Source organism: Manacus candei, unplaced genomic scaffold (genome assembly GCF_025592945.1).
Source record: "Manacus candei isolate 608988 ecotype Guabito, Panama unplaced genomic scaffold, ASM2559294v1 h1tg000065l, whole genome shotgun sequence".
Classification (NCBI taxonomy): Eukaryota; Metazoa; Chordata; class Aves; order Passeriformes; family Pipridae; genus Manacus; species Manacus candei.
The window spans coordinates 2,583,943-2,597,701 of NW_026138113.1; the positions used below are offsets into that span (position 1 = coordinate 2,583,943).

Genomic DNA, 13,759 nt, shown 5'->3' on the forward strand with positions numbered 1-13,759 from the left:
GAAATCCCCCATGCCCTGGGCTGATCCCACAGTGTGGGCAGCAGGGAAGGGGAGGATTCTGCCCCTCTGCCCTACTAAGATGAGACCCCCACCTGCAGTGCTCCCTCCAGCTCTGGGATCCCAGCATAGGAAGGACATGGATCTATTAAGAATGAGTCTAGAGGGGGCCATGAAGATGATCAGAGGGCTGGGACACCTCTCCTATGGAAACAGGCTGGGAGAGCTGGGGGTGTTCAGCCTGCAAAAGAGAAAGCTCTAGGGAGACCTTAGAGTCCCTTCCAGTACCTAAAGTGTCTACAGGAGAGCTGGAGAGAGACTTTGGACAAGGGAATGGAGTGACAGGACAAGGGGAAGTGGCTTTAAACTGAAAGAGAGTAGGTTTAGGTTCGATATTAGGAAGAAACTCTTCCCTGTGAGGGTGGTGAGGCCCTGGCACAGGTTGCCCAGAGAAGCTGTGGCTGCCCCATCCCTGGAAGTGTTCAAGGCCAGACTCGATGGGGCTTGGAGCAACCTGGGATAGTGGAAGGTGTCCCTGCCCATGGCAGAGGGTGGAAGAAAATGAGCTCTAACAGACCATTCCAACACAAACAATTCTGTGGTTCTGTGATTTTTCTCGATCAACTCTAGAATAGGGTACAGGATGTGCATTCTACATCTGTCACCTTTCTGAGTTGATCAAAGATCATCTCTCATTCACCTTTACCCCCTCTCTGACTTGGAATTTCCAGTTTCTGGCATTTGAGACAGTGGGCAATGTTATTATAGCTAGGCAGGTTTGAATACAGAGGCCTTCTTTTATCTTTAGTGTGACTTCATCATTCAGTATTGGAGTCCTGGCTATTGGAAGTTATAAGTCTTTGCTGCTTATAAATAATTCTCCAGCTGACAAGTCATTTTCATGACCTGTGTGTGGGAAACAATCAGTAACAGGGCTGTTTGTAAGGAGCACTGGAGTAACTGATGACATGACACAACAAAGAGTATTTTCTTTGTCATTGTGCTGTTTGTTGCTACTGCAGTTTGTGGACTTGAGCTGCAACGAGTTAACCGAAATCCTAATTCCTGAGGCACTGCCAAGTGCCTTGCAAGAGCTGGACCTGAGCGGAAACACAAACCTGGTGCTAGAACACAAGACACTGGATATCTTCAGGTGAGCTATCAAGATGTCAACCCAGTAGTGACCTGCACTAGGGGGAAGGGGAACCCTTCCCAGGGGAGGAAATGGGATAGTAAAGTGTGTATCACAGCACTGCATGGTGTTATAATGTTCCCTGCCTGAGGCAGCTGAGACTTCTGTCTGTAGGTAGGAAAAAGTCCAAAACATCAGAGCAAGCAATTTTTCATCGTATGAGGTTCTCCCAGCTGTCTCTGGCATAAGCAGCCAGATATCTCCAGAAGGCCAAGACCTTAAATTCCTCTCCTTGATGCAGTTCTTTCCACAAACTGCTTTCTAAAACTCTTGGCTGGACAAGGTCCTATGGCCACAACCTGTTCGACAGGGTCTAGAAGAGCATGACTTCTGTTCTCTCTGTAGTCACATTACCACACTGAAGATTGATGCTAAGCCCTCCCTCACGGCAGACTCGGCACTCACTTCTTCCTTCTGGAGTCACGGTGTAGCTGAGATGGCAGGCCAAAGAAATAAGTGAGTATTGTGGTCTGGTGGATGCTGACACTTTGTCTTCTGAGGGTGCTGGGCAGAGTGCACTGCTGAGCACCCATGCAGACCTGTTTTGCCCAAGAGCTCATCCGTCCCATCCGTCTCTCCAGATTTCTTACTAAGTCTTAGTAACGCAAACCTCCACATTGTCTTCTTTCAATTTTTGCACTTATTCTGGGACGCTTGGACTTTCCTTCCCACTCCAGCAGAGACGCTTTTTCTCTTGCCAGCTATGCATGTTGCCCTTTCTTGCTTGTGGTCGTGGAGGGTTTGGGAGTTCCAATAATAAAGTTCAGCTGTACATCTCCCAGGGCAGTGACTGTAGGGACAGTGGCTTTGCTACCCTGTCAGAGTGGCACTCACAGCAAGGTGCCTGATGGCTGTGGTTTTGGGGACCATATAATCTTTTGAGACATATTAACTTTGCTTGTATGCTTTTCTAACAGGCTGTGTGTGTCATCCCTGGCACTGGGGAGCTTTGCAGAGGGGGTGGAAGCTGTGTATGGCATGTTTGATGGTGACAAGAATGAAGAACTGCCACGCTTACTGCAATGCACCATGGCCGATGTGCTCCTGGAGGAGGTACAGCAGTCAGACACCATGTTCATGTCCAACACCTTCTTGGTCTCCCACAGGTAGGACAGTGAGCAAGCTGGTCCTGGTGGGACCTGCACTGGCATATCAATGTATTAGGTGGGGTGAGGCAGCCTTCCAGAATGCCTGTCACTGGAGTCTGGAGCCTCCTACACCTTCTCCTCCCACAGGAAGCTGGGCATGGCTGGGCAGAAGCTGGGTTCCTCTGCTGTCCTGTGCTATATTCGTCACGAGGTGGCTGATCCAGCCAGCAACTTTTCTCTGACGGTGGCCAATGTGGGGACGTGCCAAGCCATTCTGTGCCGAAGTGGAAAACCGCTGCCTCTCTCCAAAGTCTTCAGCCTTGAACAATGTTCAGAAGAAGCCAGGAGGGTCAAGGAGCAAAAAGCCATTATAACAGAGGTTTGTTTGGACCTGTTTCACTTCAGTTTCCACCCTCCCATAAAAGCTTGAGCTCTGCTGCTTGCACAACACTGTAGGGGAGAAGGTGACATGAAGGTGTCTGAGTGACTTGGCTGGTGCTTCCTGCTCTGCTTCTTTTGCTGATTAGCTGTTGAAAATGACGTGTTCCTAAAACACCCATTGTGGCCTGAGAACTACAGGTACAGGATGACTGGTTTTATGCAAAGTATTACAATTATTTCTGGAGAACTCTGTAAAGGTTAACTTTCTAAAAGCTTGGAAATAACAAGCAAGTTCCAAAGAACTAAAAAAATACATCAGCAGTAAAGATCTTGAGAAGTCAGCACCAGTTATTTTAGTTTTATGCTCAGTGAATCTTTTAAAGTATCAAGTTGTTAGATAGAAGTGTTTCTCATAGGGATAATCTGTCACTGTGTATAGCTCTGCAAGGTGCTGTAACAGTGCACCGTATCACTCTGACTGAAAAGAACTGTGGGATCAATGTAGCACATTAAATGCTTTAGAAACTGGCTCATTAATGGATTCTGAAAAACAAAAGTGAAATAATTGTCTAAGGAGACCTCCCTGCATGTGTCCTCTGCTGGGTTTTAACACTTGGCAGCAGCAGCAACATTAACACCCAGAGGATATAGAAATTAAGAACACTGAAATTAAATTCAAAACACTGGGGAAGCTGTGTACTCTGTAGGCACTGACTTGGAAAAGAGACCGAGGGCTGTGGGCACTTTTCTGTCCAAGAGGCTGCTGCCAGGCTGGCCAGGAGACCATCTACCAGAAGGGGGTAATACATCCATGTTACAGAAACAGTGTGAGATACCTACTTGTTCTTTTCTTCCTCAGGATGTAGTGTCCACACTTCAGAATGCAGTTACATGTTAACAAAGAGGGAAATAGTTCAGATAATACACAGAAATCATTTAATGTCAGGATAATCTGCCTTGCAGTGAGAAACTCAGAAGTCATTATCTCGCTTGTACTGAAAAAATACATTTCGCGTGAGACTTGTGAGACTCTTTGATCAGTGTGCTGCAGGGAGTCTGAACATTTCAGAGGAGTCTGCTACAATTCCTCAGGGTGCCACAAAAAGTCTTGTGGGGTACAGGTGTGCCATTGCCAGCACGGGTAATGTCTGTGCTGTAATATCTGCACCTAAATCCCTTTCTCCTGGGAGCTGTGTAACTGGCATTTCTCAAGGCTCCAAACCAGCATATGGACAGAGGAAAGGTTGCTCTCAAAATGATCTAATAGCACTTCCAAAGCTACTGTCTTGTTTCTCTTGTCTGCAGGACAACAAGGTCAATGGTGTGACCTGCTGTACTCGGATGCTGGGCTGCACCTACTTGCATCCTTGGATCCTGCCCAAACCACATGTCAATTCGATTCCACTGACTGTACAAGATGAGCTGCTACTTCTAGGGAACAAAGCTCTCTGGGAACACCTTTCTTATGCAGAGGCCATCTCAGCCGTGCGGCACCTACACGACCCACTAGCTGCTGCAAAGAAACTCTGCACTTTAGCCCAAAGCTATGGTTGCCAAGACAATGTAGGTGCAATGGTGGTGTATCTGAACATCAGTGAGGACAACTGCACGTGTGAGATGCATGGCCTGACTCTGACAGGTCCTGGGGGATTTAGTTCCACCACCACCAAGCCAGCAACACCTTCATCTAGCAGTGGAATTGCTTCTGAGTTCGGCAGTGAACTGTCTGCTTCTGAGGTCAGCAGTGAGGTGGGCTCTACTGCTTCCGATGAACACAGTGCTGTTGGTCTTGATGGCAGTTTGCTACCACGACAAGAGCGACGTTGCAGCCTACATCCTGTGCCCCCCTCGAGCATCTTTCAGCGCCAACCTTCCAGTGCCACCTTCTCTAGCAACCAGTCTGACAACGGTCTGGATAGCGATGATGAGCAGCCTGTGGAAGGTGTGATGACAAATGGCAGTAAAGTGGAGGTAGCAGTGGACATCCACTGCTGTAAAGGAAAGGGCCTGGAGTTTGAATGTCTTGCTGCAGAGTACAACTCCCCTGCTCCAAGGCCAGAGGATGACTCTGGGCTCATCCTCATCATTCGGAGACAGAACAGCGTAAACAGCAACACTGTGCAGAGAGGGGTCAAAGAAAAGTGTGAACTGCAAAAATCTCTTTCCACATGTTGTCTTTATGGAAAGAAGCTTTCCAACGGCTCCATAGTGCCCTTGGAGGAGAGCCTCAACCTCATCGAAGTAGCCACAGAGGCACCCAAGAAGAAGACTGGCTATTTTGCTGCTCCATCCCAGATGGAGCCAGAAGATCAATTTGTGGTGCCACCTGATCTGGAAGAGGAAGTGAAGGAACAAATGAAGCAGCACCAGGAGAATGGAGCAGATCAGGAGCCAAAAGAGGAACATGCAGCACCCCTGCCAGAGGAATTTGACACAGCTTTGTAACCCTACGATTACCAGTCCCACGTTGTCTGTCCCAGGAAGCTCTGTCTCATAAGGGCTCTCTTGCCCTCCAAGCAGACCTGGGATCTGCAAGGAGTACAGGCACCTGCTGCTTCCTTAATGGAGTCGAGGAAGAATCAGGAGTGCCAAGGTCTGGGCTGTCCACTTTTCACTGCAGAGTCTCAGTTGTTCTATGAGCACTCAGACCAGCAGCTGAGCTCTGTGATAGGGACTGTCTGTAACTCCTTAAACCCTGAGGTTCTGCCAGCTCTGCAGGAAAGGGTCTGGTGTACATGTGTGTGGGGTGAGGAGGCTGCTGAGGGGGAAATGTTCAGTGTTAAGAGTCCTATGAATATTTCTAATGCAGTGTCCCGCCCTCCCCCCCAACACCTGACTTTGTTATTCCTTGAAAGAATACAGACAGTTGCAATGAAGCTGACCTAAGAATGATTTCCTACATTAACTGCAAGCACTTTTATTGATTGCACTTAAGCTATTCTTCTCCCCTTCAGCCCAGCACTTTATTATTTAGGGTTAGGGGAGAAAGCACTCCACAGCAGGTATGCTGGGGGCTTTTTCCAATGGATATTGTTAGGGCAGTTAGGACTCAGGGTACCAGTGTTCTGATGAGCACTGGTGCAGGAAGAGTGAGGGTTATGATGGGATCATCCTGTGCAGAATGAGAAAATACATAGCTGAGTGATAAGCAGGTGCCAACTGATGCATTTCATATGGAGCATAGAAAAGATCAGCTCTGGACTGGTTGATTCAGGTAATGTGTAGAGCTACTGCTTCTCACTGCAGAGCACAGACCCAATTCATCAGCAACTTGGCCATCTCCATCATGGATGCTTCAGAGTAGTGGCTTCCTCTATCCAGAAGACATGGGATAAGCCCAGGAGCTCGTGCTTGTCTCAGTGCCCAGTCAGGGGAGCCAAGCTGGAAGTAGTGCTGTGCTGCTCCAGGGCTGGCGAGCAGTGGGGCTGCCCTGCTGCACCCAGTGCTCTGTTCCACCAACACAAACGTCTGCACTGGCAACTACAGCGTCTCTGCTTGCCTCTGAAAACAGGAGTCGTATTCCAAATTCACAGCAACCAGCATTTCATGGTACATGCCCAATCTGGCCACAAACGAGGTGAAAGCATACTTGTTCCTCCTTAGTTTTCAGTACTAAAAAAGCTAAAATAGAACTTTTCTTAGTAGCATCTATATCAGAGCTGAAAAAGATGTTTAAAACAGCCCCCCTAATGGCGAACAGGCCAGTCTGCACTCAGATGCGTTGTGTTTCCAGTAGGATTTTTGGTGCAGGGTGTAAGTTGGCTGCCTGTGTTGTCACCTTTGTAAGGGTTGTGGAGACCACTGCCCCTGTAACATGCAGATCTGTCTTCCTTGCTGACAGAGCTGGACAGCAGCTGCCCCGGTCATGTCAGTGGTGCAATAATCCTGACTGTAATGTGGGCTAGTGCCTTTTCTTCTTTGTTAATTATATTTATGAAGAAAACTTAGGAGTTTCTTCTGGAGAGATCTGAGGGGCTTGAGTTGTCTATTTTTGGATCAAATTCAGGCCTTGCTCAGAAGGAAATACTGTGCAGACTACTTGTGGGATTCTGTCAATGTCAATATAGATCTTTTGACAAAATCTAATGGAGTTTTACTCAAAATTTCAAAGCACCTTGAATTTCTTCTTACTGGGAAAAAAATGTATTTTTACCATGCATGAGGAGCAGCATTTAAGTATATGCTTTGTGCTGGTTGCAATGTAATCACGAAACAACCCAACTTTTTCTAAAGTTTAAACTCACACAGTTTTTGGTTGTTTAAATGCCTGTTTCATTTGGAACTAGAGATTGAAGCTAATTATTAGAATCACAGAAACAACAACATTTGAATCCCTTAGGCAGAGAAACAACAGCAGAAAAGATTCAAATGCTAAACTCCAAATTTCTTTCATGTTCTCATCATATAAGTGCAGAAAAGACTCATCCCAATGTATTTGACTGCAACTTTTGATTCCATCACTGGCGATAACTTTACCAAATACCTGTGCCTAGCCCAACACCTTCTGATACCTGAAAGGGCTGCAGAGCAGCCTCTGTCCACAATGGGACTGATGCAGGAACCCTTCTTTCTGAGTAAGACTGTGACAAACCTTGCACTCCGAGAGTGGCGAATGTTAATGCAAATCAGGTCTCTATTTCTTGCACTGATGTGGAAAGTCCAGTGTGTCCTTGCCAGTCTGAACCAGTAGCATCGTGTGGAGAGTTGCCACAAGGAGTTAGTAATGAATGGCTCTACCTAGCTCAGTGTTGAAGGACTAAGGAAAACAGCTCTGCAATGGAGCATGCAGATTTCTGAACTGCTCCTCTTCATGGTATTGGCAGAATGGAACACAAGGAATTCCTACTTTTTCTCCAGTGCTGTTTCTGGTTTTGAAGCAGAAAGGGAGTTTAATACAGCCAGCTCCTGTTTTCTATGGGTATGCATTGTCATGGAAGACATGGCTTGTTATCTTCCTTACACTCTAGGTAGAGTCTACAGATTTCTCTGCTTAAGCTGGTATTATGAACTGTTTGTCTCACTCTGGGCAGCACAGCCTGAGTTGACTTTACCTGTTCCAAATAATCTTCCTCTGTTTGGCTAAGATGAGCATTGGTGTCCTCAAGCAGCTTCTGCATATCTTCTGTGTGCTTCTTCCGAAGATTAAGCTTTTCCTTTTCCACTTCAGCCACGGCATTTGTGAAGCTTTTTTCCACTCATCCAAAATCCTTTTCATGCATTAAAAATAGTGCCTGTTTACCACAAAAAGTGCTTCTTTTTCCTAGGCCAGTTTTGGGTGTCAGCAAAGACACTGACATCATTTTTTCATGCAAATGTCTTGGATTTTCTAACACAAGATTCCAGCTCTTGAGACATGCTTCAAGGCCACTGTCATCCAAAAAAATGGGTGTTTTCTGACATTGGCCAGACAGGGGTGTGGCTGGATTATCTTCATCTTTCTTCAGTAATTCTGGCTCTGCTGATGAGCTCCCTCACCGAGAAAGGTACTCTGAAAAGGTACTGACCTGTCTGCCTGTCCTGTCCAGAAAGGCTTCTGCAGAAGGAACCCATAAAGGTTATCTTCAGTCATGGGTAGTTGGGGCCCAGGTGTTAAGGATAAGGGATATCCTCCAAGTTGCCCCCAGCACCAGGAATAGGCCCAACGAAGGCAGCATCACAGGCTGTTCATACCAGACCAGAATCCTCAGTTAGATGGGAGGATAAAATCCTGTTCCAAGGAGGAGAGCAAGTATTTCTCTCTCTCAGGGACAGGCTGCTGTGAAGTCTGAAATCCTTCCTCTAGTACACAGGACCTTCAGCCACACCTATGGCCTCGGACCTGCAGAGCTTCTGCACTCCTTCCAGATGGTGATGGCTTTTGTGTCCCTTGCCAAAGGCCTTCTTCAGGCAGTAGGATCACCTCTTTGGTTTTGTGCAATCGTTGTCTGCTGTTCTATTGCTATCTGAAGACTCAACCGTCTTTTTCCTCTTTTTTCACATTTTAAAATGTTGCCTTTTTTTAAACTTGACTCATATGACCCAACGCATGTTAAAGAAATATTGCAGTGCACCGATTGTTTATTAAATTACCTTTTTTCATGGTTTTTTGTTTGTTTTTAAAAAGGAGAGTATTTTCTGTATCCCTGTATACTCTAGCATGCACCTATGACAATCCCTGTTTTTATTGTGTGTGGAGTAGGTTGTCCAATGAATGCACCTTCAGCACTGTGGCCTATGTTTGTATTGCTTTGGAGAGGTAAATAATGTCAGATTGCTGGAAAACACTAGCCCATTGATTCTTTATTCAGATGTATAGAGCAGTTCAGGAAGGAAGAATATTTTTGCATCAAATTTTTGGCTGACTTAGCAATAAAGATTTTTACTTTCATCTAACAGTTTATTCTGATTCTGTTACTGTGCTGGAGGGAATTGGTGCCGTATCACAGTCAAAGGTAGCTGTGTCTAGCAGCAGCTGTGCTGCAGGTTCTCCTTCACTAAGCTCTCTGGGCTACTTCACTCATCAGCCTTCCATACAAAAGCTACTTGCAGAACACTGTGAGGGTGGAATTCATAATACCAATTACTAAGGTAGCTTTCTGTTGCCTGCTAGAGGAATCCTGCCCTATGAACTTGCTCTAATAGCACTGTACAGCTCTCTAGAAGTAGCTGCAGCAAGGGGACATACTGAAATCTTAAATAGGACCACAGTGGGCTGTCCACATAAATCCCTGTGCTGAGACACTTGATGCATCTAGCTACTAAGAGGCAGGAGAAATCAAAGAAACCCCAGAGCACCTGGCGTGTTCCTATTTGGCATCTGTTTTACTTTCCTGTCTCTAGTTCCAACAACATTCCATGGTTCTGGTAATAGTGAGGATTTAGTCACTGGTGCCAGTGAAAGTGGAGATATGTCCAAGGCAAAGCATGTTTCTGGTGTGTTTAGTTTATTTAATAAGGGCAGAACTCATCTGTAAGACCATGGTCGTTCCATTCTCCTATGAACAATGCACATAGTGGGCACTGCTCTGAAGTGACATTTCATTTTCAGGCACAACTTGGTGATTCTAGTGCTACTTTTCCCAGTTAAATTTCATATAAAAGTCTTTCTAAGAAAAAATATGAGTAGCATCTCATTTCCCCAACTTGTACATTAAAATGTATTTTGAAAACAATATACTTGTACATTAAACCACTTTGATCTCTTAAAGCTTTTGTCTGATTATCCCAACTCAGGGCATCTTTTTAAGCAAAACTGTTGTATACAAGTTATATAAAAGACCATTTCATACAAAAATGAGCCCTCTCCAGGAGTTTGAAATGGCACTGTGTCACAAGTTATACAGAGTGTATCCATCATTTTGCAAGGTATTTTTAGGATTTTTGGATGGCCTTATAAATGCTATGTTCATACTGCACTGTTAATTCCAAGAGACCTACAAGGAAGCAATATTTAGCTACCGCAACCATGGGCCTCAATCCCTTGTTTTTAAGAGCTCTGTTCTCAGTGAAGTTATGTGTCTTTTGTAATGACAGTTTTGACTACACAAAGCTGTTCAGCAGCAGAAGGATGTAGTGGCAGGACTTGTAGCAAGACCTCACTGGAGGAGAACAGGACACCCAACAGTGGGATGGAAGGGCTGCCTGTGAGGCAGGAGACAAGTCACTGGATTAGCTTTGAGTCGTTAATAATTCAATAACGCAAACTCAAGTTAGGAACAGCCTGAGTACCATATTTAGAGCTACACCCACTTGACGTGTGTTCTGCTGCAGCATTAAGGCTGCACTGCCTACAAAGCAAGGAAAGCATACTGCTTCATCTAAGGAGACTGGCAAAAATCATGACCATTTCACTGGAGTAGAGTAATCATTTGAAAGCTCTTATAATTGTACTGGCTTCTGTTTCTGTTGGCAAACTGCCCTGTACCCTCTGACAGCCAAGACTGCACTCAACAGGTATGCCACAGTGGTCATGCAGCCTAAAAGGCCAACAGCAACCTCTGCCCCGTGCAGGCTGCAGCTGAAGCCCTGATAGCCTTTGCTTTGATAAAGCTGCTCTCTCTCTTTGCACACTGATGAATTATAAACTCCCACCATAGAATGGAAGAAATAGTACAGAGCAGGCACTGTGCCAACTGCAATCGCTATGTCCAGGGCGCATTCAACTAGCAGCCATGCTGGGAAACGCCATGGTACCTGTAGAACACCAACCAAAATAAGAATACAAGGGAAGACCAGGAGACACCCTCCCACGGCCATCGCTGCCCTTGCAATGGGCAGCTTCAGGAGGTAGAAACGCTGGTCAAGCTGCTGGGCTCGCTCCCCGTCCCCTCCGCTGAAGCCGCTGTAGGCCCCGCCGTACTGGTAGTAGTAGATGCCCCCCAGGGCGGGGAGGCCGGTGTATCCTCCCGCCGAGCCGCCGGACACGGAGCTGCAGACGAGGACCAGCACGGCGAGCAGCACCTCCACCATCTGGCAGCAGGCTGCAGGGGAGGCCAAGGTGGGTCGGCGGCCGCGGCGGAGCGTCCGGGAGGCCGGCGGGGAGCCGGGCCGGGCGCTCCGCTCGGCGGGACGGTGGGGGCGGCTCCCGCCCGCCGCGCTCACCCCGGCCCGTGCGCAGGTACCGGCAGCGGCGGCGCTCCGGCGGCTCCTCCGGCGCTGCTCCGGCCACGGCGCTGAGGGGAGATGAGAGCGGCGATGGCGGCGACCCGCCCGGGCCCCTCCCGGCCACCGGCCCGGCCTCTCCAGCCTCGGCCCGGCCACCCCGGCCCCTCGCGGCCGCCCGCCCGCTCCCCCCTCACCGCCCGCTCCCCTCACCGTCCGCCCGCCACGGCGCGCCCCCTCCGCCCGGCCCCGGGGCAGCCCCGCTCGGCCATGGCCCGGCGCGGCCCCGCCCGGCCGGCACTGGGGACGGGCGGCGGGGACGGGACGGGCCGCCCGCCTCGGGGTAGTGCCGGCGCGGTGACCTCCGTCCTGGCCGCCCGGTGCTCGCCTCAGCCCCGCCGGGTCCTGCCGAGGGCGGTGGAAGCTCCGGCCCTGCCCCGCCCGAGGGTGCTCGGCTCCGCGGCGCAGGGGCGCGGCCCTGCAGCACCTGCGCACGGTTCACCTGCTGCTCCCAGGTGTGCCCGCTCCCCTTCGCTCGCACGGGCACTGTCCCCGCAGCCCCTGGCGGCGACAACGTCCCGTGGTTTCCCACCTACCACAGAACATGTGCTTGTTAGTACCCATCGGAAACTGATTAAATTTCACTCACAAAAGATTCACAATTTTACAAGTTCCACTTTCTCCTGTGCTGTGAGTTTTGGTGAAAGTGTTCTTCATTCAGTTTGCCTGCCACCTTCTGCCTCTGTAGACTTCAGTCTTGCCACTCTGTTCCCTTATGAAACCCCAGTCCCAGTCTTCTTCGTCTCTCCTGGCACAGCAGTGTCACCATTCCCTGCGTTGTACCTGCTGCCCTTCTCTGGACCTGCCCTAACTCCTCTAAACCCATCCTGGGATGCGGTGACTGCATCTTCATCCAGCGTTCAAGACATGAGTGCACCAGGGGTTTACATCACAGAACAAGTGCCTCTGCCTTGTCCTGGCAATGCACAGCATTTTGTTGTTTCTCCAGCTGCTCCAGCACGGAGCCTGTGTCTCCAGGTACAGCCATGAACACCTTGGGACCTGTCCTGCAGTGCAACTGTCAGGTTCCAGTTCAGAACTCAGCAGACCACATTCAGGTAATTTTCTTTAGATACATTACCTTATAATTATCCATACAGAACCAAATAGACCTCTCTGTGTCTGTTTGCTGGAGGCCACTTCAGACAGTATGATGTGACCTTTTAATTGGCAATATTGTCCTGCTGCCAATCTGTCCTCCCATTCCAGCAGGCCCCTGAGTGCAGCACCCTCACCTGCCAGCAGTGGAGGTGGTGAATTACTCCTTTGATTACTGTGGTGGCTGGAGCGAAGGAAAGTGCCCAGGATCTCACCCATGCACAAGTGTCAGCATTGCTCAGGGCTGGTAAGGGCAGATCTGATTCAGGAAAGGGAGAAAAGTAAACAGCAGGACCATTTGAAAACACAAAGATAAGCACAGAAAACTCCACATGCAGAGCAAATGTTTTTATTCAAGAATTTGACCAAACACTGCCTATAACAGCTCTAGCATTGCAAAGAAATAATTTCGTTGCATTTAGGAAAACAGATCTTTTCAGGGAAACAGTTACACCATAAGGTCTCAGACATACCGCCTGAGTGTGTGCCCTGAGAGGTCCAAATTTGTCACAAAGATGCAGAAATACATTTCCCCCATCTGTAAGACTGGTGGCAACAGTAAGATTGGTTCACCTTTGTCCTTGCAGGAGCAACAGCAACAATCCTATAGACTAATACGGTGAGAAGCCTATAAACTGCAGTACTTCTGCACCTCAACACTATAGGAAAACATTCTCTTCAACATTCACTTGATTCCAGAAAGGAATGGAGATCTGAAAAGTCATCTTAAAATTTACTTAAAAGAACCCTTGTTTCAACCCCCAGTTCAGATAGAGGGGACAGGAGTTGTGTGCTGAGTTAGGAAATGGGGAAACCATAGGGAGCTTAGGATGAGGTCTCTGGAGATAGTGCAGATGCTCAGCAGTGAGGCTGTTGCACACCCCTTTTCATCTGCATATTTTACATCACTCATGTTCGTGTGCCAGAACCTAGGCCTCCTTGCTGCCATCCACAGAATAAGTTTAAAAGCTTTTAACAGCCCTTCGTAAACTTTTAGGATCATGCACAGTGTCATTGGGCTTAGTAGAGCTTTTAACTGACATGAAAGGGACATGAACTAAGCTGAATAATCATAAGTCACAAGAAGGGATGAAATATGTATTTCTTATGCAGAATGTTGCTGCTGGTCATCCAACAACCTGAGCTGAAGCTTTCTTTGGATCTGTGTTGTGCTGAAACTGCTTGTTCAAAGACAGAGCTGGGAGTTACCCCTCTGTTGATTTGGAGGTATGTTCAGTGTTTTACTATAGTGTTTGCTGCTAACAGGTGAGGTACAAACTTCAAGGTACTGCAAAACTGAGACAATCTTATTCCACTTTTGTTGCTATAATGAGAAATCATAAAAAATGCTTTGTGTCACTTC

General features: G+C 47.9%; 2 protein-coding genes across 2 annotated transcripts in view; one reads left to right on the forward strand and one right to left on the reverse strand.

Annotated features, from left to right (window-relative positions):
• The window catches only part of PHLPP2 (PH domain and leucine rich repeat protein phosphatase 2), a 34,709-nt gene extending 25,684 nt beyond the window's left edge, over positions 1-9,025 (forward strand). Inside the window, exons 15-19 of the mRNA XM_051805567.1 lie at positions 1,020-1,150; positions 1,535-1,645; positions 2,107-2,295; positions 2,425-2,656; positions 3,964-9,025. Of these exons, the coding sequence (XP_051661527.1) occupies positions 1,020-1,150; positions 1,535-1,645; positions 2,107-2,295; positions 2,425-2,656; positions 3,964-5,103 (1,803 nt within the window). The 3' untranslated portion in view covers positions 5,104-9,025. The remainder of the gene's footprint in view (positions 1-1,019; positions 1,151-1,534; positions 1,646-2,106; positions 2,296-2,424; positions 2,657-3,963) is intronic.
• Positions 9,026-9,391: 366 nt separating this feature from the next.
• Positions 9,392-13,309, reverse strand: MARVELD3 (MARVEL domain containing 3). The gene is made up of 3 exons (XM_051805526.1): positions 13,301-13,309; positions 11,452-11,830; positions 9,392-11,309 (listed from the first exon to the last, which is right to left on the reverse strand). Exons 1-3 carry the CDS (start codon positions 13,307-13,309, stop codon positions 10,516-10,518), a joined length of 1,182 nt encoding a protein of 393 aa, XP_051661486.1. The 3' UTR covers positions 9,392-10,515.
• Positions 13,310-13,759: the final 450 nt, after the last annotated feature.